Here is a 22,295-nt window from a genome sequence, read left to right on the forward strand (position 1 = left end):
CCTGTTATCAGAAAGATATCACAGGAGGATGCAGGAGACATTTAGAAATCAATATTTCTATACACTGATAAAGTTTGGGAACCCCTGGAAGTAGACAATACTGACTTTGATAGACCAATGATTTGATAAGGCAGCGTTGTGTGTGTGGTCAAGTATGCACTTCAAGTTGGATGACACAACCATTTCTCATGCATTGTTGAGTGTGGGTTGTCAGCCACTGTTTGTGGTGTGAGCCACACCTCCTGTTTGAGAAACAGTGGGAATGTGGCTTGAGCCTGTCCCCATGGCCTGAGGCCATAAATTAGTGGCTCAACGTGAGTGGCTACCACTGAGATACTTTAACATGCTTTTAGTTTCACCAGAATAAAACAGAAAGCCAAGGACACCTTGAAAAACTAACAATACTTATCCCAGTTTTTGTGAATCAGAGCTCATTCCTTCAGATGTTAGGAAGAGGAAATCATATTCCATATTTTTACAGAGAAAATTACAGAAGTGGGGAAGGGAGGAGTTGAGGCAGAGGGAGGATTGGTGTGAATCTTGTAAAACCTTCAGGTGTGATTCTCCTGTGTAAGGGAGTGGAACAATGAGGTTGGTATACATGATGGACAATGAGAGAGGTCAGAGGTTCCAGCCTCTCTCTTATAAGGTACAGAAGAACAAAAGTGTAATGAAGTAGGATAAATAACAACTAACTGAGGAAGAAGCAGTGTGAAGCATAAGAAGATTAACTGACGTTGGTAAAGGGCTATAGTATGTAGTTGTTCAGTCGCACAGTCGAGTCCGACTCTTCATGACCCCATGGACAAGATCACGCCAGGCCCTCCTGTCTTCTGCCGTCCTCTGAAGTTTGCTCAATTTCATGTTCGTTGCATCTATGACACTGTCTAACCATCTCATCCTTTGCCGTCCCCGTCTTCTTTGACCTTCAATCTTTCCCAGCATCAGGGTCTTTTCCAGTGAGTGCTCCCTTCTCATTTGGTGGCCAAAGTATTTGAGCTTCAGTTTCATTATCTGGCCTTCCAGGGAACAGTCAGGGTTGATTTCTTTTAGGATTGACTGATTTGATCTTCTTGCAGTCCAAGGGACTCTCCAGAGTCTTCTCCAGCACCATAGTTCAAAAGAATCTATTCTTCAGCGCTCGGCCTTCCTTATAGTCCAACTCTCACAGCCATACATGACTACTGGGAATACCATTGCTTTGACCATGCGGACTTTTGTTGGCAGGGTGATGTCTCTACTTTTTATCATGCTGTTTAGGTTCGCCATCGCTTTCCTCCCAAGGAGCAGGCGTCTTTTAATTTCATGGCTGCAGTCACAGTCTGCGGTGATCTGGGATCCCAGGAACGTGAAGTCTGTCACTACTTCCACGACTTCCCCTTCTATTTGCCAAGGAGTGATGGGGCCGGATGCCATGATCTTAGTTTTTTTGATGTTGAGCTTCAAGCCCACTTTTGCGCTCTCCTCTTTTACCCTGAGCAAGAGGCTCTTTAGGTCCTCTTCACTTTCTGCCATTAGAGTGGTATCGTCTGCATATCTGAGGTTGTTGATCTTTTCCCCAGCAATCTTAATTCCCGCTTGTGATTCATCCAGGCCAGCATTTTGCATGATGTACTCTGCATATATATTAAATAAGCAAGGTGATAATATACATCCTTGTCATACTCCTTTTCCTATGCTAAACCAATCAGTTGTTCCATATCCGGCTCTAACTGTCGCTTCTTGGCCCTGCTTCAAACTCTAGCATTAAGCCTGGTAAGGGGAAACTCACCAAGAAGAAGAGAGCTGGGGCATCGAGAAGAGGAGAGCCCTTCTGTGGACTGCTCTAAACTCTTAAAGGTCAAACTAGACCAGGCGCTGGGTGGGAAGCCATGACCAGCGAATGTTGGCAATTTGATCTCTAGTTTCTCTACCTCTTCGAAACCCAGCTTGTATTTCTGGCAGTTCTCTATCCATGTACTGTTGAAGCCTAGCTTGTAGGATCTTGAGCATGACCTTGCTAGCGTGTGAAATGAGTGCAATTGTGGGATAGTTTGAACATTCCTTGGCATTGCCCTTCTTTGGGATTGGAATGTATACTGACCTTTTCCAATCCTGTGGCCACTGTTGCGTTTTCCAAATTTGCTGGCAAATGGAGTGCAGCACTTTAACAGCATCATCTTCTAAGACTTTGAATAGCTCAGCTGGAATACCATCACCTCCACTAGCTTTGTTGTTAGTAATGCTTTCTAAGGCCCATTTAACTTCACATTTCAAAAGCTAAGCAAGGTTGGCTGTGGTGAGGATTCAGATGGGAGCCTTCCAGGGAAGCCCAGGGTTGCTATGCAGAGCCAAGCAACGGCAGATCACCTCTGTTTATCTCTTGCTTTGAAAACCCCCTAAGGTAGGGGTCCCCAATTTGGTTCCGAGGGTGCCTTGGCTCCCACTGACACCTCAAGTGTTTTAGGAGGTGGGCAGGGCCAGGTAAGGCTTTTGCCCGCAAGGCTTACTGGAATACCTGCTATCGGATAGGAATCATCAGGCAACCAGACAGGAGGTTGGGTTCCGTGCCCAGGTTTTACAAGGAACGCAAAAAGTGATGGCAAATAGGCCATACCTCTATCTTTTAATTTAAAAAAACTTGTTTTCTTTTTTAATAGGGACATTTTAAATGGTTTTAAAAGTTCACAAGGTAGTTCTATTTCTCCCTTTTATAAAAAATTTATTTCTTCTATGTTATTTTAAACTTCTATGTTATTATGAGCCTTTTCTGGTTCTTACCAGGTAGGCTATTGTTGGGAATTCTTTTTCATTCCCTTTCAAATTTGATTGAATTTGTGCTGGTCGATGACTGTAATAATAATAAACTGAACTGAACTGAACTTGCCCGCAAGGCTTCTGATTGGCTATTGAAGGTTTGATTAACTGGGCATTTTAAAAAAAACAACACGTTGCTTTGGCAGCAGCTGCCACCACAGCACAGGGATCTTCACTGTGTGACTGAAGTTCAGCTGTGGCAGCCATTTTGTGGCCGGCTCTGCCTCTTGTGGTAGCCATTTTGGAGCAGCCATTTTTGGGTTGTACCCACCATGCAGTGTCAGAATTCTGTGGTACCCTGTGGCTCAAAAAGGAAGGGGGGTGGGGACCCCGCCCCGAGCCGGCCATGGCTGAGAGGGAAGGGGTAGAAATTTAATAAATCAAATCTAATCAAAGAAGGTTGGGGACCCCTCCCGTAAGGGGTCGCTGTAAGTTCACTGCGACTTGACAGCACTTTCCAATCACGATTTCAAGAGGAAGACCATCCTTTAATGTCTTTTTCAATCTCACCCCCCTTAAACTATTTGAACACCATGAGCACACGAAGCTGCATTATACTAATCAGACCGTCAGTCCATCACGGTCAGTATTGTCTACTCACACTGGCAGTAGCTCTTCCGGGGTCTCAGGCTAAAGTCTGTCATATCATTTACAGCCTGGTCCTTTTAACTGAAGATGCCAGGGATTGAACCTGGGACCTTCTGTGTGCCAAGCAGAGGCTCTTCCTCTGAGCCACAGCCCCTCTCCATACACACGGTGCTCAGACGAGGAGGAGGATTTATACCCTGCCCTTCACTCAGAGTCTCAGAGTGGCTTACAAACTCCTTTCCCTTCCCCTCCCCATAACAGACACCATGTGAGGTAGGTGGGGCTGAGAGAGCTCTGAGAGAACTGCTCTTGAGAGAACAGCTCTGACAGAACTGTGGCTTGTCCAAGGTCATCCAGCAGCTACAAGTGGAGGAGTGGGGAATCAAACCCGGTTCTCCCAGATTAGAGTCTGCACACTTAACCACTACACCCAACTGGATGGCTGTACACTTGCTGATTTAAAATTTACCATTGATGAATTGGCCATATGATTGATCGGGCGACATGATCCATTTGATATAAAAGGTCTTAAAATAGCCTTCCTGCAGGAAGCCGTTGTGTGATTCCTTCCCCCTCTTTCTCTAAATCCGAGCAGGGATCTTTCCCCTACGTCCCACCTAAAAGTCCTACACCCCCCCTTTTTTTTTGGTTCTCCCACCCAGCCCTTCCTTTCTCTTGCCCGTGTGGGTCTCATTCAGGCAACTCTTCCCACATGTCGGTTGCACAATAGAAAGGGCAATGAGATCTCCATCTCCCAAATTTGCCGCAGCCTTTCCTCTCTGGGAGGCTGGAGCATCTTCGCAGTGCCTGGAGCTGGGTCCAGAGGCACTTCCTGCCTTTCCTGATGCCACCTCTCGGTGCCTGATCCTGCCCACAGGAAGGCCACCAGCCAATGACTCTGCCCGCTCTCGCTGAGACAGCCTTTCTGAAGCAAGAGCCGGCACGCACTCTTTCTCTCCCTGATCCCCGTCCACTTCTCTCTGATGTCAGACCATCCTCACTGGAATCCAGGTTCCGGGGTTGGGTGAGTAACAACTTCCCTCTGGGCACAGAGCTAGCCACCCACACTGCTGAAGCAAGCCGGTGGCTTTACTAGTCTGTGCTGCGCTCGCTTTCTCTCTCTTATTCTCTCTCTCTCTGTGTTCATGGGCACGGGCAAGTAAAATGCTCTTTTTACTGGGAGACCGATTTCTTCTCACACAGGTACTTTGTTGCAAGTGACTTGGCGCATTGTCTTTTAGTTCCTTCCTGGGGCCCAGCTGTATTTGTCGCTTTCCATCCCCAAACGGCCTGGTGTGCCGGTTCGTTATAGATAGGCAGCACAGAACCTTTAAAAAGAAAATTAACTGTACAATTGGCGTTTTAATTGGGGGAGGGGACTTTCCCTCCTGAACGAACGCCCAGTCACCAAAGATATAAAAGATCTGATACTTAAGACTTGGGTTGTAAGGCAATGACATCTAAGGGGGTAGGGGGTAGTGTTCCATCTAAGCTGAGTTAGTGTGAGCTAGCGCACAGTTTTTTAGCCTCTGGCACACACTTTTTTTTTTGTCTTAGCTCAGGTAAGATGGCTCCAGGGCAAACTAATTTATGCAGGAGTCAAATCGCTCACTCACAACTTTAATGCCAGTTGCTCACGGAGTAGAATTTTTGCTCACAAGACTCCGCAGCTTAGAGGAAGCATCGGTGGGGGAGCCCCATATCCCCAGTGGTTCTTCCAAAGTGAACTTCAGAGATTACTCACTGGAACAGAGAGGTGTCATAGTAGATACCGCATTTATGGCAGAAAGTGTTTAATATGTTGTCGAAGGCGTTCACGGCCGGAGTTCTTTAGCTGTTGTAGGTTTTCCGGGTTGTGTGGCCGTGGCCTTGGCATTGTAGGACCTGACGTTTCGCCAGTAGCTTGACACAGAGAGTACTCCGTCTTTCTGTGTTATACCTCTGAGGATGTCCGTCACAGCTACTGGCGAAACGTCAGGTCCTACAATGCCAAGGCCACGGCCACACAACCCGGAAAACCTACAACAGCTAAAGAACTCCGGCCGTGAACGCCTTCGACAACATATTAAACACTTTCTGCCATAAATGCGGTATCTACTATGACACCTCTCTGTTCCAGTGAGTAATCTCTGAAGTTCACTTTGGAAGAACCACTGGGGATATGGGGCTCCCCCACCGATGCTTCCTCTAAGCTGCGGAGTCTTGTGAGCAAAAATTCTACTCCGTGAGCAACTGGCATTAAAGTTGTGAGTGAGCGATTTGACTCCTGCATAAATTAGTTTGCCCTGGAGCCATCTTACCTGAGCTAAGACAAAAAAAAAAGTGTGTGCCAGAGGCTAAAAAACTGTGCGCTAGCTCACACTAACTCAGCTTAGATGGAACACTACCCCCTACCCCCTTAGATGTCATTGCCTTACAACCCAAGTCTTAAGTATCAGATCTTTTATATCTTTGGTGACTGGGCGTTCGTTCAGGAGGGAAAGTCCCCTCCCCCAATTAAAACGCCAATTGTACAGTTAATTTTCTTTTTAAAGGTTCTGTGCTGCCTATCTATAACGAACCGGCACACCAGGCCGTTTGGGGATGGAAAGCGACAAATACAGCTGGGCCCCAGGAAGGAACTAAAAGACAATGCGCCAAGTCACTAAAAGACAATTGATTAAGGAGCAAGCAGTGGCCTGTAAGAATGTCAGCTGTCAAGATAAAAATCAATCCAAGCGGCAGCGGTGTGATACCCAGTCAGCTGAGTTGAGCAATCCAGAATAAGAGAATGAGGAGCCAGTTTTTGGAAGAACTGTGGAGGCAAACGAGGTGTCCTTGAGTCTCTTGGTGCGATTCTGAGAAAGGTTCCAAAATTAGAGTGAGGCCGTGTCCCTCCTGTTGGCGGGAATGTGGACAAATGAACTGGGAGTCATAGTGCGTCTCGGGACCCCTCAGTATTTTGCCCGCGGGTCCAGGCGAAGGCAGATGTGCGGAGGAATGCGCAACTTTCTGACAGTTCGAGCGGTTCCTCAGTGGAACAGGCTTCCCCGGGAGGTGGTGGGCTCTCCTCTAGAGGTTTTTAAACAGAGGCTAGATGGCCGTCTGACAGCAATGCGGACTCTGTGAACTCAGGCAGATCACAAGAAGGGCGGGCAGGAAGGGTTGCCTCAGTGCTCAGTTCTCGTGGCCCTTTCTGACATGCTCAGGGAAATGCTGGTCGCGACTTTGAGGTCAGGAAGCAATTTTTCTTCGGGCCAGTTTAGCCAGGGATCCTGGAGGAATTTCTTTTTGCCATCTTCTGGGCATGGAGCAGGGGTCACTGGGTGTGTGTGTGGGGGGGAGGTGTTTGTGAATTTCCTGCATTGTGCAGGGGGTTGGACTAGATGACCCTGGAGTTGCCTTCCAACTCTATTATTCTAGGGTATAAGCTGCCAACCTAGCAGTTCGAAAGCAAGAAATTGCAAGTAGATAAATGGGCACTGCTTCGGTGGGAAGGTAACAGCGTTCCGTGCGCCTTGGTGTCTAGTTATGCCGGCCACATGACCACGGAGAAGTCTTCGGACAGCGCTGGCTCTTCGGCTTGAGCCCTAGAGTCTGATACGACTGGCTTTCAAGCAAGGGAAAGCTTTCAAAAGTCAGCGCTCTTGTATCTCACAGAGAGAGCTTTGGCTCTCGAGAGCTGGAAATCTTGTTGGTCTTCAGGACGCAACTGGACTCGAATCTTTCTCTACAAAGTATGCCCTTTCTCATCCCCAAACGCTGGCAATAGTGGCTCTGCCTGCCCCCCTTGGGCCTGCCCTGCTTGCCTCAGGGTATGCTTCAGGAAGGGATCCTCCACTGGAGTTCCACCATGTTACCTAGGCCACTCAGTCCCTCTGGCCACGGCTCTTCTCTTGCCGCTGCAGCCTCCACAGGCCACCCGAGTGGTGAGGAGGTTGCCTCTACCAGAGATCTGAACTGGGGCCAGTCCCTCCTTACCACCATTGAATAAGCCACGGAAGGGACCACTCCTGCTTCCATATATTCCCAGAAAACCATTTACCTCAATAGTGGCGAGTCTGGTTGCATGTGGTTTTACATGTCCATGCATCCATTTGACCATAAGGACCTCATCTAAAGGGGCTCCCTCGACATCTTTTACCAGAGTCCTCCCTCACCCAGTATCCATCAGTCCTCACCCTGCTTTCCCATCCACCTGGGCCTGCACCGTCACCTGAGCCTTCGTGCGGGCACCTACCAAAAAACAGTCCTCCTGGGAATCAGCCGCCTCCCTGTGACCAGGAATATTACTTCCACGTATTAGACAGGTTCCATATCTTTTCCTCAGGAAGTTCTGAGCCAGGTCCAAAACACTCACCATAGTCCACCTCACCCATTTGTAATTTCCCCACTTTATCTACCATCAAGGCTCCAGTAACCTCCGGGACTGTACTTCAGAGGTCGTGTTTAGAAGGGGGTCCTCTGCTGGACGCTAGGCCGTCCCAACGCTATAGTCCCAGGTTCAGTCCCCAGCATCTCCAGTTGATGTGAAAGTCCTCCACTTGAGAGACTCTGTAGAGCTGCTGCCAGTCTTGAGTAGACAATACTGACTTTGAGGGACCAGGGTTCTGATTCAGTTGAAGGCAGCTTCTTGTGTGTGTTAGTGTGTGTGTGGCCTTCCGAAGGAGCCAGGAATCCTCCCCAGGATTCAGGTGGGCAGTCTGTTGTGCCTGCAGACGGAAGCTTACGCCCAGAATTCAACTTTGTTGGTCTGAAGGTGCCACTGGACTCAGACGTTGTTCTAGGGCTGCCCAGTGGGGGGTCTTGAAGAGCCCAGTATACACCAGGAGGACCTATAAGACCTGGCAACAAGAGTTACAAAGGTGCCCAGAGGCTGATAAAGGTCGGGGATTCCTGAAATACCGACTTTGATAGACCAGTGATTTGATAAGGCAGCTTTGTGTTCAAGCTGGATGACACAACTATTTCTCATGCATTGCTGAGCACGGGTTGTCATCCATTGTTTGTGGTGTGAGCCACGTCTCCTGTTTGTGAAGCAGTGGGAGCATGACTTGAGCCTGTCCCCGTGGCCTGAGGCAATAAATTAGTGGCTCAACTTGTGTGGTTACCACTGAGATATTTTGACATGCTTCAACTTTCACCAGAATAAAACAGAAGTCCAGGGACACCTTGAAAAACTAACAATATTTATTCCAGTTTTGGTCAGTCAGAGCTCACTTCTTCAGATGATGCGAAGAGGAAATCATAGTCCATATTTTTATAGAGAAAATTACAGAAGTGGGGGAGGGAGGAGTTGAGGCAGAGGGAGGATTGGTGTGAATCCTGTTGTAAAACCTTCAGTTGTTATTCTCCATGTAAGGGACTGGAACAATGATGTTGGATAATGAGAGAGGTCAGAAGTTCCAGCCTCTGTCTTATGAGGTACAGAAGAACAAACGTGTGGCAAAGTAGGATAAATAACTGCTAACTGAGGAAGAAGCAGTGTGAAGCATGAGAAAATACACACTTAATGGGCATGCACATGAAAGCTTATACCCAGAATTCAACTTCGTTGGTCTTAAAAGTGCCACTGGACTCAAGCTTTGTTCTGTTGGGCAGCCCTGTGAAGGCGCCCCCCCCCCCGGCCCAGTGGCTGCAACCTTCTGTGGAGATGCCGTCTTCTTCCCACAGTGCCAAAGACGAGTCAACTGCCAGAAGTGTGAAAAGAACCACTTTAATTACTTCGCTCCTTATAGGGTTGCCAAGTGTACTTACCCTTGCCAGCAGGGGAGCCTTGCTGGGCTCCGGGAGCTCTCCCCAGGCGCGCGCGCCACCAGCACGTCACAGGAAGTTACGTGCTATGTCACTCACGTTGGGGGCGTGGCCCAGATCGGGGGGGGCACGCCCCCAACGTGAGGGACGGAGGTGACGCAGCTTCGGGGGGCGGAGTTCCCCCGGGGCCCGATTCCGCCGTGGCGGAAATCAGGCCTCCAAAGCGGGGGTTTCCCTGCCCCCCTCCCCCACTTGGCAGCCCTAGCTCCTTAAAGCTCTGGGCCTGGCTGCAGTGTACCCTTTCTGCAGGGTTAAGCCAGCAGGGGAGGCCAGTCTGAGAGTTGAGTTGGGTTTTTTTATCAATGTCTCTCGCCTGTTGACAGATAACAGCAATGAGAAAGGAAGGGGGGTGGGGACGGACCCCACACGCAGAAGGCCCATAATTCACCGGAAGTGTTTTTGTAAACTTAATCCTGGTGCGCCCTGTTAAAGATCACTGGTAATGAAGCTGGGCATTATTATGGCCTCTTCCCGCCAGAAGGCTCAGACCTGGGCTAGTTGGTTTCCCTTGGGTATGAGGCATCATCCCCTATTCAGGGCTAATAAAGCAGGGAGAAATCGTTTCTATGTTTTGCATACTTGTTTTCCAGTCTAGTGACTGACAAAAAAAAGGTGTGTGTGTGTGTGGGGGGGAGAGACATTCAACCAGAGTATGTGGTTAAGCTCTGCCTCTGCCTCCTACTGTTTCTGGATCACGGAGAGTACAGTTGGGAAAATACTTCACATTCCTCCAGTGTGTTGGTATGAAGCTTCAAAGCACCTCGGCAGACAGCCAGCTGCCTGGATCGGCCCCTCCCCACCGGAATACTACACCCACACCCCCAAGCACTTTTACTGTTCTGTGAACTTGATTCAGTGATAACCTTCAGGACGTTGCAGGATTGTGCTAGAAAAACATAGGAGGAGTTGCTACTGGGTGCTAGATTAAAGCTTCTGGTTGGGAAATTCCTGGATATTTTGTGGTGGAGTCTACAGATGTCGGAGTTTGGGGAGGGGAGAGGCCTCAGTTAAATAGAATGCCATAGACTACACCCTCCAAAGCAGCTGTTTTTTCCAGGGGGGAGAGAGAGATCTGTTGTCTGGAATTCAGCTGTGATACCAGGCAATACCACAGCCAGTGTGGCATAGCAGTTAGCACTTCAGAGCAGGGTCTGCCAGACCGAGGTTCTTGCCGTGGAAGCTGAGTGGGTGATTTCAGACCAGTCACAGACTTTCAGCCTAACCTACCTCACAGGGTTGTTGTGCAGATCAACAGGGGGAGAGGAGAATGATGTGAGCTGCTTTGATCCCCACTGCGGATAAAGACTGTACTTTGCCTCCTGGGGAACCATTGTTGCCAATCTCCAGGTGAGAATCCAAACACAACATCCGTGACAAAAATAACGAAGAGTCAGTAAAGATGTGCATGCAAAAACATTTACTGTAGTAATTCTCTTCTATTTTCGCTCACAACGGTTACTGCGCAATATAAACAAATTCATTTCACAAGAATTGCTATATCCTCTTGAAGGAAACATCCCATGTTGACTTTCTAATAACAGAACCCGAGTCAACATGGGATGTTTCCTTCAAGAGTTGATACACGCTCAGATATAGCAATTCTTGTGAAACGGATTTGTTTATATTGCGCAGTATCCGTTGCGTGGGAGTGAAAATAGAAGAGAATTTTCTACAGAATAACTACAGTAAATGTTTTTGCATACATATCTTTATTGACTCTTCGTTATTTTTGTCATGGATGTTGTGTTTGGATTTTCACCTCCTCCTGTGATCTCTCATTTTTGGAATCTCCAGGTGAGGACTGGAGATCACTCAGAATTACAACTGCTGTCCAGATGGCAGAGATCAAATTCCTCTGGAGAAAATAGTGGACTCTGTGTCATTATACCCTACTGAGTTGACCCCCCCTACGACAGCCAAATCGCTCGCTCACAACTTTAATGCCAGTAGGTCACCAAGTAGAATTTTTGCTCACAAGACTCCACAGCTTAGAGGGAGCATTAAATGCCCCCGTAGAAATCAATGGTGTGACCTCATTTGAAGTACTGTGTACAGTTCTGGTCACCACACCTCAAAAAGGATATTATAGCATTGGAAAAAGTGCAGAAAAGGACAACTAGAATGATAAAAGGGTTGGAACACTTTCGCTTTGAAGAAAGGTTAAAATGTTTGGGACTCTTTAGCTTCGAGAAACGACAGCTGAGGGGTGACATGGTCGAGATTTATAAGATTATGCATGGGATAGAGCAGGTCAAGAAAGAGGTACTTTTCTCCCGTTCTCACAATACAAGAACTCGTGGGCACTCCATGAAACTGCAGAGCAGTCGGGTTAGAACGGATAAAAGGAAGTACTTCTTCACCCAAAGAGTGATTAACACATGGAATTCACTGCCACAGGAGGTGGTGGCTGCTACAAGCATGGACGGCTTCAAGAGGGAATTAGATAAACATATGGAGCAGAGGTCCATGTGGCTATTGGCGACAGGGTATGGATGGGAGCTCTCAGTCTGGGGCAAGTGATGCTCTGTGTTCTTGGTGCTTGGGGGGGCAACAGTGGGAGGGCTTCTGGTGTCCTTACCCCACTGCTGGACCTCTTGATGGCGCCTGGTATTTTTGGCCACTGTGTGACAGAGTGTTGGACTGGATGGGCCATTGGCCTGATCCAACATTGGCTTCTCTTATGTTCTTATCACTCAGAATTACAACTGCTCTTCAGGTGGCAGAGATCAGTTCCCCTGGAGAAAACTGTGGACTATGTGTCATTATACCCTGCTGAGGTCACCACAGCAAACTGATGCTGAGCATCCAAGACCAGTGCACCTGCCCAGAGCCTCTTTCTAGAGCTCATTTTATTTATTTCCACAATGGGCCTTATTGCTAGTGTTCTTATAAAAGATATCTTAGATAGATTCATGGAGGATAGGTCTATCGGTGGCTACTAGCCCTGGTGACAGAGAGGAACCTCCACATTCAGAGGCACTAAGCCTCTGAATCCCAGAGCCAGGAGGCAACATCAGGGGAAGGCCTCGGCCTCTCTGCCCTGTTGCTGGCCGTCCAGAGGAACCGGTTGGCCACTGTGTGAGACAGGATGCTGGACTCGATGGACCACTGGTCTGGTCCAGCAGGGATCTTCTTCAGTTCTTAGTTAATTTCTCAGAAATGAAGGATTTTGCTTCTCTTCAGAGCCCTGCATATCTGTTGCTTTTTCAAAATTATGCAGATTTTGGTAACTTGCTTGTGTTTTGCTCACAAAGTCCAACTTTTTTCTGGGTAGGTACAGAGTTTTGTGGGTTGTCTTGAGGTAGTGTTGTGGTAGTTCATTGGCAGAGTACATGCAGCTGTGGTGTAGATCTGTAAAGTCCTTGATGGCTTGGGACTGATCTGTTGAGAAGGCCTCTCCTCCCGTTCTCTTGTGCAGTCCCACTGAGACTGCCAGGACAGGCGGTGAATGCATAAAGCTGCCTTATATGGAGCCAGTAAATATACATACAAATACAGTTGTTAAGTTGGACTCATACTCTTGTACATTTAATTATCTTAGTCCAAAACATATTACAATGAAAAACAACTACGGTACAAACTGTCGGAAACAAGGGAGAGACAAAAATGTCCAGTGTAATTTTCCAGATCGGTGTGTATAGATCACGAGGTCCCGGATGTATTACGTCCCTTGTTACGTCCTAAAAGACTTCATCAGATCAATAAGATACAGTAAATATGAAGAACCATATCAATAAATGTATATCTTACTGGTGAATATATCCCATGGCACATATATCATCTTACCATTTCTCTCCTTCGATTGGGAGTGGCTTTCCAGGGTCTCGGACAGAGAAAGATAGGTAGCAGGTGATGGGAGAGAGACTTATCTAGATATCTTTTATCCTGCCCTTCTTCCATATTTGGTTCTCCTCACCTTTTCTCCATTTCATCATCACAACAGCCCTGTGAGGTAGGTTAGGCTGAAAGCGAGTGACTGGCCCAAGGCCACCAAGGTTTTGACTGACCCAAGAGCCAGTTTGGTGTAGTGGTTAAATGTACAGACTCTAATCTGGGAGAACCAAGTTTGATTCCCCACTCCTCCAATTGCAGCTGCTGGATGACCTTGGGCAAGCCATAGTTCTGTCAGAGCTGTTCTCTCAAGGACAGTTCTGGAAAGAGCTCTCTCAGACCCACCTACCTCACAGAGTGTCTATTGTGGGGAGGGGAAGGGAAAGGAGTTTGTAAGCCGCTCTGAGACTTCGAATGAAGGTCGGGGTATAAATTCAATCTCCTCCTCGTCCTCCTCCAGGAGGTGTCATGGCATTAAAACCCTAGTTTCCCCATTTCTAGTAGGACATTTACTACCCCACGCTGACTTTCTTTGACTTTCTGTAACCGGACATGCCAAGAATGATGTTCTGTATGTCATTAAGCCACTATTAACTGACAGGTTAGGATGCCTTTATGCCCTGAGTGCCAAGAACACCCACAACATCTACTTGTGAAGGTGTACTGACAAACAAATAAGTGAGGGAAAGACAAGGACGCGCCAGGGGGCAAACCAGGCCGCAGCACCGCTGTCGTTACCTCAGGCGCCCGCCTCAGTTGTTTGGGCAGTGGGCCAGCTCCGAGTGCCAAGCAATACGATCTGGCGTGATGCTCCTTGGCATGCGTGCCAGGGGCTCGCTACCCCTGGCCTAGCTTGAGTTTCTCTTGCTTGTGCCAGGTCTGAGCGCCAGAAGCAGTGATTCTGATTTGAGGCGGCGCCTGGTTCGTATCTCAGCTTGGCCTTGGGCCGCTTCTAATCTGAGCCGAGCCGCCGTGCTCTGAGGCGGCTGTGGAGCCTTGGGTTTCTCCGGCAAGGACGGCACCAGTCTGAGAAGTGAAATTGGGAAGTGCCACAAAGCTCCCCCCCCCCAAAAAAAAGGGGATGCCGGAGGGTGAGGGGTGTTGCCCCATCTATGCCCAGGAATGAATGCTCCCCCCGTCCCAAACTCGTGTAGCAATACAATAATTCTAGCCAGACCATGCAGCGCATGAGCACTATGGATACCTTGCTCGAGTGCCGAGGACAGAGTTTGAAATTGCCTCTTCCTCCTCTGTGAGGGTGATTCCTGGCCTACCTTACAGGGCTCTTGTAAAGACAATTGAGACAGGGAGGGAGGAGGTTACGCAACATGCTCGAGTGCTTCACCAGAAAATGTATTGGAACACGCAAGGCTGCCTTATATTGAGTTTGTCAGGTCTGACTCGCCTGCTCTGACTGGCAGCAGCTCTCTAGAGTTTCCAATGGAGGCTGTTCAGATTACCTACTTAACTGATCCTCTCTTAACAAGAGGAACCAGGGACTGAACGTGGGACTTTGTGTATGCCGAGCAGGTGCTCTGGCTCTGTCTGGATGGAGATTTGTTGCTACAGATGAAAAGGGAGCTGGGAGATCAACGGCTTTGGGATTGGTTTTAGTGGCGTCTCCGAGATGGATGGCTGATTGATTTACTGTATGCACTTTATAGTTTTAGTGCATGGCTTTTACTTTCATTTGCATGTGACTTGGAAAGTCTTTTGCGCTAGTAAGGCAGGACAAGGAGCTTAAAATCCGCTTACTCCAGTGTTAACACGCTGGCCTCATTATCTTTGCACCAAGACCGAGTTCCAGGACATGTTTTTCGAAGCCGGGCTCTGCTGTGGACAATGAACCTGTAACGAACCCCCTCGGCCTGTCCGCACACCCCTAGAATTACAAATCCAGTTGTGGTTTCTAGAAATGCTTTGAAGCCTGACATCTTTTTTTTAATTAATTACCAGAACATCCAATATCTCTACGGCTGACCTCAGAGGTTCCACAATTCTCATGCTGACAGTAATTGCACAACCTGCCTCCTCTGGAGCCTAGGCAGTGCCTCAAAATCTTTCAGGGGCTTTATAATTCCCCCCCCCCCATTGTCACAGCGGGGATTAAGCAGGTCAGAATGGGGAGGAGCTTTCAGCATAGATGGCTGTTAATCTGCTTTAAACTGGATAGTTGTTTCCTCGTGTCCCATCCCCAAAGCGTTTGAACCAAGGGGCCTAAGGTATATCTTGCAATTTGTAGTTCCTTGGTCTCCCAGGTAACTGGTTGCCGTCCCATTGGGGGGGGAGGCAGAAAGGTGATGCCGCAAGAGCCACAGGCCTGGTGTTTTGTTTCTGGCTTAGAGGGTGGCAGAGGTGCACGTGTATTCTCCACAGCGGCACTATGGTGTAGGCCGGAGGGTTGAGGGGGCCATGCCTGGGTTTGAAGCAGGGATTGGTACCGTCCTTTATTATTTATTTATTTTATTAGATTTATACCTCACCTGCCCCGTTGAGGCAGGCTCAGAGCGGCTTAATTCTGGCACAGATGTTATTGAAAAAGACCAGTTCCTGTCAAGAGCTCTCTCAGCCCCAGGTACCTCACAGGGTGTCTGTTGTGGGGAGGGGAACGGAAAGGAGTTTGTAAGCCGCTCTGAGACTCCTTTGGGTAGTGAAGGGCGGGGTATAAATCCACCCTCCTCCTCTTCCTCTTCCTCCTCCTCCTCCTCTTCTTCTTCTTCCTCTTCTTCTTCTTCTTCCATTAAAAGTTAAAAACAGGTTAAAATCATAAAACATTTATAAGGTGCTATATATAGATACTACGTATATGATGGCAAAACATAGTTTTTAATATTAACCATAGCAAGTATCCAATCATCAGTGGTTGCCAGACTGCTGTCCAGGTCCCATTGTATATTAAAAATACAGGCACGGCACAAATAGCCAATGATGGATTCCAGGGCAAGGCTCTTAAATCTGTGTTGAATTATTAAATGCTGCTCCTCAGTCGAGTGCCTGGTGGAAGAGCTCCATCTTTCAGGCCCTGCAGAATTGTAATAAATCCCGCAGGGCCCTGATATCCTTGGGGAGTTCATTCCACCAGTGTGGAGCCGCCACAGAAAAAGCCCTAGCCCTGGTGATGGCCAGTCTGGCCTCTTTAGGACCAGGGAGAGTCAGGAGGTTTTGTGTCCCTGAATGCAGTGCTCTCTGGGGGAACATGTGGGGAAAGGCGGTTCCTCAGGTATGCTGGCCTCTGACCATGAAGGGCTCTATAGGTAAGAACCAGCACCTTGAAGCGAATTCGGTATGCTATAGGCAGCCAGTGCAGTGCTTTCAGCGCAGGCTGGATGTGTTCTCACAAAGAGAGACCCAACAACAGCCTGGCCACCACATTATGGACCAGCTGCAACTTCCAAATTTGGGACAAGGGCAGCCCCATGTAGAGAGCATTGCAGTAGTCTAATCTCGAGGTGACCATTGCGTGGATCACTGTTGCCAAGTTGTCACGTTCAAGGAAGGGAACAACTGCCTAATCAGCCGAAGATGGTAGAAGGCCAACTTAGCAGTGGCTGCTACCTGAGCCTCCATTGTTAAGGAGGCATCCAAGAGGACTCCCAAACTCCTAACCTCCGACGATGGTACCAGTTAAGGAGGCATCCAAGAGGACTCCCAAACTCCTAACCTCCGACGATGGTACCAGTGGCGCCCCGTCGAAGGTCAGAAGTGAGATCCCTAACCCTGGAACACTGCAACTTAGGTACAGAACCTCCGTCTTTGTTGGATTCAATTACATTTAGCTCAGTCTAAGCCATACAGGCACAGCTTGTAACACCAGGTCCAGATCTTCCGGTCCAGAGTCAGACCGGCTGCCCAACAACAGATATAGCTGGGTGTCATCCGCATACTGGTGACCAGTGTTCCCTCTAAGCTGAGTTAGTGTGAGCTAGCTCACAGTTTTTTAGCCTCTGGCTCACACATTTTTGTCCTCGCTCAGGAAGGAGGGCTCCAGAGCAGACTAATTTATGCAGTAGCCAAATCGCTAACTCACAACTTTAATGCCAGTAGCTCACAAAATAGAATTTTTGCTCACAAGACTGCAGAGCTTAGAGGGAACATTGCTGGTGACAGCCCAGCCCATGCCTCCGGGCAATCAGGGCAAGGGGACGCATGTAGATGTTAAATAACATTGGGGAAAGGCACTCTGCAAATCAGTGGATGCCTTGAGGCACTCTGCAAATCAGTGGATGCCTTCGGGACAGTTTTTCCCCTAGTGCCGCCCTTTGTCCCCAACCCTGGAGGAAGGAGGAGAGCCATTGTAAGGCAGACCCCTGGACCCCAGCGTCGGTGAGGCATTGGATCAGTAACTGATGGTCAACCGTGTCGAACACAGCTGACGGGTCTAACAACAGCAGTACCACCACCCCGCCCTGACCCAGATGTCTTCGGAGGTCATCCATGAGGGCGACCAGTGCCGTCTCCGTCCCACGGCCTGGCTGAAAGCTCTGCAGCTGACTTGCCACTGCTCTCTCAGTTATTTTGCCCAAATAGGGCAGGTTGGAAACCGGTTGATAATTTGCCAATTCATCCGGGTCCAGAGCAGTGTTCCCTCTAAAATGAGTGAGTGTGAGCTAGCTCGCAGTTTTTTAGCCTCCGGCTCACACATTTTTGTCTTAGCTCAGGAAGGATGGCTTCAGAGCAAACTAGCTTATGCAGTAGCCAAATTGCTCGCTCACATCTTTAATGCTAGTAGTTCACAAAGTGGAATTTTTGCTCACAGGACTCTACAGCTTAGAGGGAGCATTGGTCCAGAGATGGTTTCTTTAAGAGAGGATGAACTACCACTTCCTTAAGTGCCCCAGGGCACTTCAGAGAGGGACTTGTTAACAATCTCCCTTAGGGGACCTCGCAACCCATCACAGCCAGCTTTGGTTAGTCATGATGGGCACGGGTCAAGGGTGCAAGTGGTAGGGCATATGGTTGAGAGTATTCTGTTAACCTCCTCTAGGACGAGCTGACTGAAGCAATCCATAACCTGACTAGAAGATGTGCATGGAGCCTCGAGTTCACTTACTGCTTCAACTGTGGCAGGGAGGTCATGGCAGAGCAACAAGATTTTATCTGCGAAAAAGCTCGCAAAAGCCTCACAATGAATATCTAACTCCCTAGCATTTGGTCTGCCTTGAGGCAGAATAGTCAAAGACCGAATCATTCTAAATAATTGGGCTGGGTGTGAGCTCACAGATGCAATCGTGACCACATAATCATCTCCCTCGGCAGCCTTGATTGCCATCTCATAGGTCCTCATAAATGACCTATAGGATGTTCTTGTTGTTTCATCATGAGCATGCTGCCACTGTCTCTCTAGCTGTCTTAGCTTCATCAGCCGCAACTCCAGGGTAAACCATGGAGCCAGCCTAGAGCGGGGGCGTCGAGGGCATCGGGGAGCGATCTCGTTGATGGCTGCAGAAAGTCAGCTGTGCCAGTCTTCCACAAGCTCATCCAACAAGCCACCAGGGGGCATGGGATCCTGCAGGGCCGTCTGAAGCCGCATTGGGTCCATTTGGCTCAGTGGACGAGCTAAAATACCCATGCTGCCCAAACCGGGTCGGGGTGGAACATTCACACGGGCCCTCAAGGCATGGTGGTCTGACCATGGCACTGCTTTAGCAGTGATCCTGTCCGACGCCCGCCACAATAATCAAGTCCGTATGCCCTGCCCGGTGAGTGGGAGCCGCTACATATTGGGATCGTCCTGGCGCCGCCATCTCTTGCATGGAGGCCAAGTTGTTGGTATGGACATTGAAGTCACCCAGGACTATTAACCTAGGGTGCTCCAACGTCCAGCCTGACATGGCCTCCACCAGGGACGGTAGGGTATTGGCTGTCGGTACACCAGCCAAATAGCCAAACTCTCCCCGGCTTCCCACACCAGGCCAGTGCACTCTGTGCCAATGATCTTCGGCGGTGGGAGTGCCATGAAGGAGTAAGCCTCCCGAATGGACAGAGCCACCCCTCCCCCATGTTTGCTGGAGGACCAAGGACCTGGGAAGAGTTAGTTGGGAGAGAGCAATTGTCGCCCCATATCGTACCCAGGTCTCAGTCACACACGCCAGTTCCACACCCTGCTCCAGCAGGAAGTCCTTTCCCGTGGCTCTGAAGAGCTCTCGTTTAGCCGAGTGATACTCTCTCTCTTCTTTGCCATCGAGTTGCTGCAGCTGCCTTATGGCACCCTCGTAGGGTTTTCGAGGCAAAAGACGTTCAGAGGGGGCTTGCCTCTGCCTGCCTCTGCGTAGTGGCCCTGGTATTCCTCGACGGTCTCCCCCTCCAAGGACTGACCAGGGCCGACCCTACTCAGCTTCTGAGATCTGACGAGATCGGGCTTGCCCGGGCCATCCAGGACAGGGCATTCTCTTCTTCTTCTTTTTAAAAATAGTTTATTTATCGTTTTCCATAACAAGGACAGGGCATTCCCATTTAGGACCCCCCTGCGAATGTTCCTTGGAACGCAGTATACAAAGGATCTTTCCTCTTGGACTGAAACGTATTTTGCGCAGGGTTGGAAGAGAACGAGTCGATAGACACTGAACGGGCGGAAGCAGAAGCGAAGCTGATTCCTCCTCCCCCTCTTCTTTCCCCCTCTCTTTTGCAGGGACAATGGAGATCTCTCTGGGCCAGTGGCTCCTTATCCTGTTCCTGGTGGTGGTCCCGCTGCTGTATGAATGGAGCGCCACCTTCAAGTACTTCTGCAAGATGGGCTTCTACAACGGCTACATCCTCTTCCTGGCCATCCTCGTCATCCCAGTCTGTGCGCTTCGCGGGCGCAACGTGGAAAACATGAAGTGAGCTTCTCGCACTGGGCTGTGCCCTGCAACCCTCCCCAACCTACCCTGGGCTGATGCCGCTGTCCCGTCCGTGGTCTCTCCTGTCCAAACAAATCTTCCTGGGTTGGGCGGAGTATGATTTTGTGTCATAAGCGTTTCACTTATGAGTTGGAATTCCCTGCACTGTGTTCACACCGAGGGTACTTCTACGGGATAACTCTGTCTGGAGCAACCCACCTTCATACGTATGTGGCGGTGGAAAGAACATAAGAACATAAGAGAAGCCAGTGTTGGATCAGGCCAATGGCCCATCCAGTCCAACACTCTGTCACACAGTGGCCAAAAATATCAGGTGCCATCAGGAGGTCCAGCTGTGGGGCCAGGACACTAGGAGCCCTCCCACTGTCCCCCCCCCCCAAGCACCAAGAATACAGAGCATCACTTGCCCCAGACTGAGAGTTCCTATCTATTCCTTGTGGCTAATAGCCACTGATGGTCCTCTGGTGGTGGCCCATCAAGTTGCAGCTGACTTAGGGCAACCCCATAGGTTTTCAAGGCAAGAGATGTTGGGAGGTAGTTTGCCATTGCCTGCCCCTGCATCCGGGCCTTGGGCTTTCTCCCATCCAAGTACTAACCAAGGCTGACCTTGCTTAATTTCCAAAATCTGAAGAGATCAGGCTGCCCTGGGCTATTCAGGTCAGGGCTCCTGTGTATACTTAGGAATAGATTGCAGTCCACCAGATATAGGATCATAAGAAGAGCTCTGCTGGATCAGACCAGGGGTCCATCTAGTCCAGGATTCTGTCTCACACAGTGGCCAACCAGTAGCTCTGGAGGTCCAACAAAAGGGCACAGAGGCTGAGACCTTCCCCTGATATGGCCTCCTGGCACTGGTATTCAAAGGTTTACTGTGTCTGAACGTGGAATATCTCTTTAGCCACCATGGCTCGTAGCCGTTGATAGTCCTGGCCTCCATGAATCTGACTAATCCCCTTTTAAAGGTATAAAGAAGAGCTCTGCTGGGTCAGACCAGGGGTCCATCTAGTCCAGCATCCTGTCTGACCATTCCCCTTTTAAAGCTATCTGTGCCCGAGGCTGTTGCTAGGGATGGGCACGAATCTTTGTTCAAGACAAATTTTGGCTGGTTCGTGGTATGTGAACTGAAGTTCGCAAACTGCAACCTGGCCGTGAACCTCCACAAAATTTTAAGGTAGTATGTGGAGTTTTGTGGGTGCATGGGGAGCAAAAAGCCTCCACATCCCCACCACCAAAAGATCGGGCTCAAAATAGCTGAGTCTGGTCTCCTGGCTCAACTGTTTAAAGGGGCTTTCTTAGGCAGCCAGTCCCTGGGGCTGGCCACCCAAGAAAGCCCCTTCAAACAGGTGAGCCACAGGAGCAGGCTGCCCCTGTGGCTCAGCTTCTTTTGGGCACAAACCCAGTTCAGTTTGTATGTGAGCTTGACTGGGTTCGTGGCTTGCCCTAGCCTTTTTGTGGTTCGTGCCCATCCCTACACATCACTACAGCCTCGGGCAACAAATTCCACAAAATCACTCACTGTGTAAAGATGTATTTCCTTTTGTCTCTCCTGAACCTACTGCCTCTCCACTTCATTGGATGACCTCAAGTTCTAGTATCTTGTTTCTTGATGCAGTAGCCATTCACTGAAGGGCCTCCTGTTGGAACTTACATCTTAGGATATACACGCAACTTAGAGGGCTGGGGGAATGTAGACCTTAGGAGTCATTAACATTTTCTGTCAGCCAAGGCGAAGGCAATCTCTGCAGTAATGCAGGTGCTGGCCACAAGGCCTATATTTTTACAGTGCTGGAGACTTTGGGGCACCTGGTTCTTTGTATCCCCAATAACGTGTGTGTTTGGATGAGGCATTTATATTAATCTGTCCTCCTTGGCTAGGCTTCTGTGACATCCGTGAGGTGTTGCAAACATCCTGATGCCTACAGGTGAACATTTCGGGGAGGGGGAAGAATGTTGACAAACAGTGCAACTTCTGTGAGGGATGTGAAAGGTCTCTTTTGGCCCGGGGGGAGGAGCTCATACAACTTCGGTAATAGCATATGAAATATAATCGTAGTGGATGCACGCATACACTGACAAAAGACGAAATAGCTACTGTGGCTGCCATTCAGTCTTTATCAGCACATTCAGCAAGAGCTGCTGCTGCCGAGTTTGGATTTAGTTCAGTTCTGGCAAGGTTCCTTGATGCGTGATGACTTAGATGTGCCCAGGCGGTAGCAGGAGCCCCGGCTGTTTCTGTAATCCGCCGATGGAGGACTTGCTCTACCGCCAGGGGTCATTTCGTAGAAAAAGAGCTAGGGGAACTCATTAGCATAACTCATTAGCATATGCCACACACCCTGACATCAGGGGCCTGTCGGTGGACCTGCAAGGCCAGCGGGAGTGCGTGGAAGCCACGCCAAGGCCCTCCTTGGCCCCAGGCAGGCAGGGGTGGGGAGAGGCGGGGAGGAA

The 22,295-nt window shown here is 49.2% G+C and overlaps 1 protein-coding gene across 1 annotated transcript in view; it reads left to right on the plus strand.

Moving 5' to 3' along the window:
• Positions 1 to 4,327: 4,327 nt before the first annotated feature.
• AGPAT1 (1-acylglycerol-3-phosphate O-acyltransferase 1) overlaps positions 4,328 to 22,295 on the plus strand; it is a 35,379-nt gene continuing 17,411 nt past the window's right edge. Inside the window, exons 1-2 of the mRNA XM_015407818.1 lie at positions 4,328 to 4,408; positions 19,637 to 19,826. Of these exons, the coding sequence (XP_015263304.1) occupies positions 19,642 to 19,826 (185 nt within the window). The 5' untranslated portion in view covers positions 4,328 to 4,408; positions 19,637 to 19,641. The remainder of the gene's footprint in view (positions 4,409 to 19,636; positions 19,827 to 22,295) is intronic.

Source organism: Gekko japonicus, unplaced genomic scaffold (assembly GCF_001447785.1).
Source record: "Gekko japonicus isolate JY-2015 unplaced genomic scaffold, Gekko_japonicus_V1.1 scaffold3014, whole genome shotgun sequence".
Taxonomy (NCBI): Eukaryota; Metazoa; Chordata; class Lepidosauria; order Squamata; family Gekkonidae; genus Gekko; species Gekko japonicus.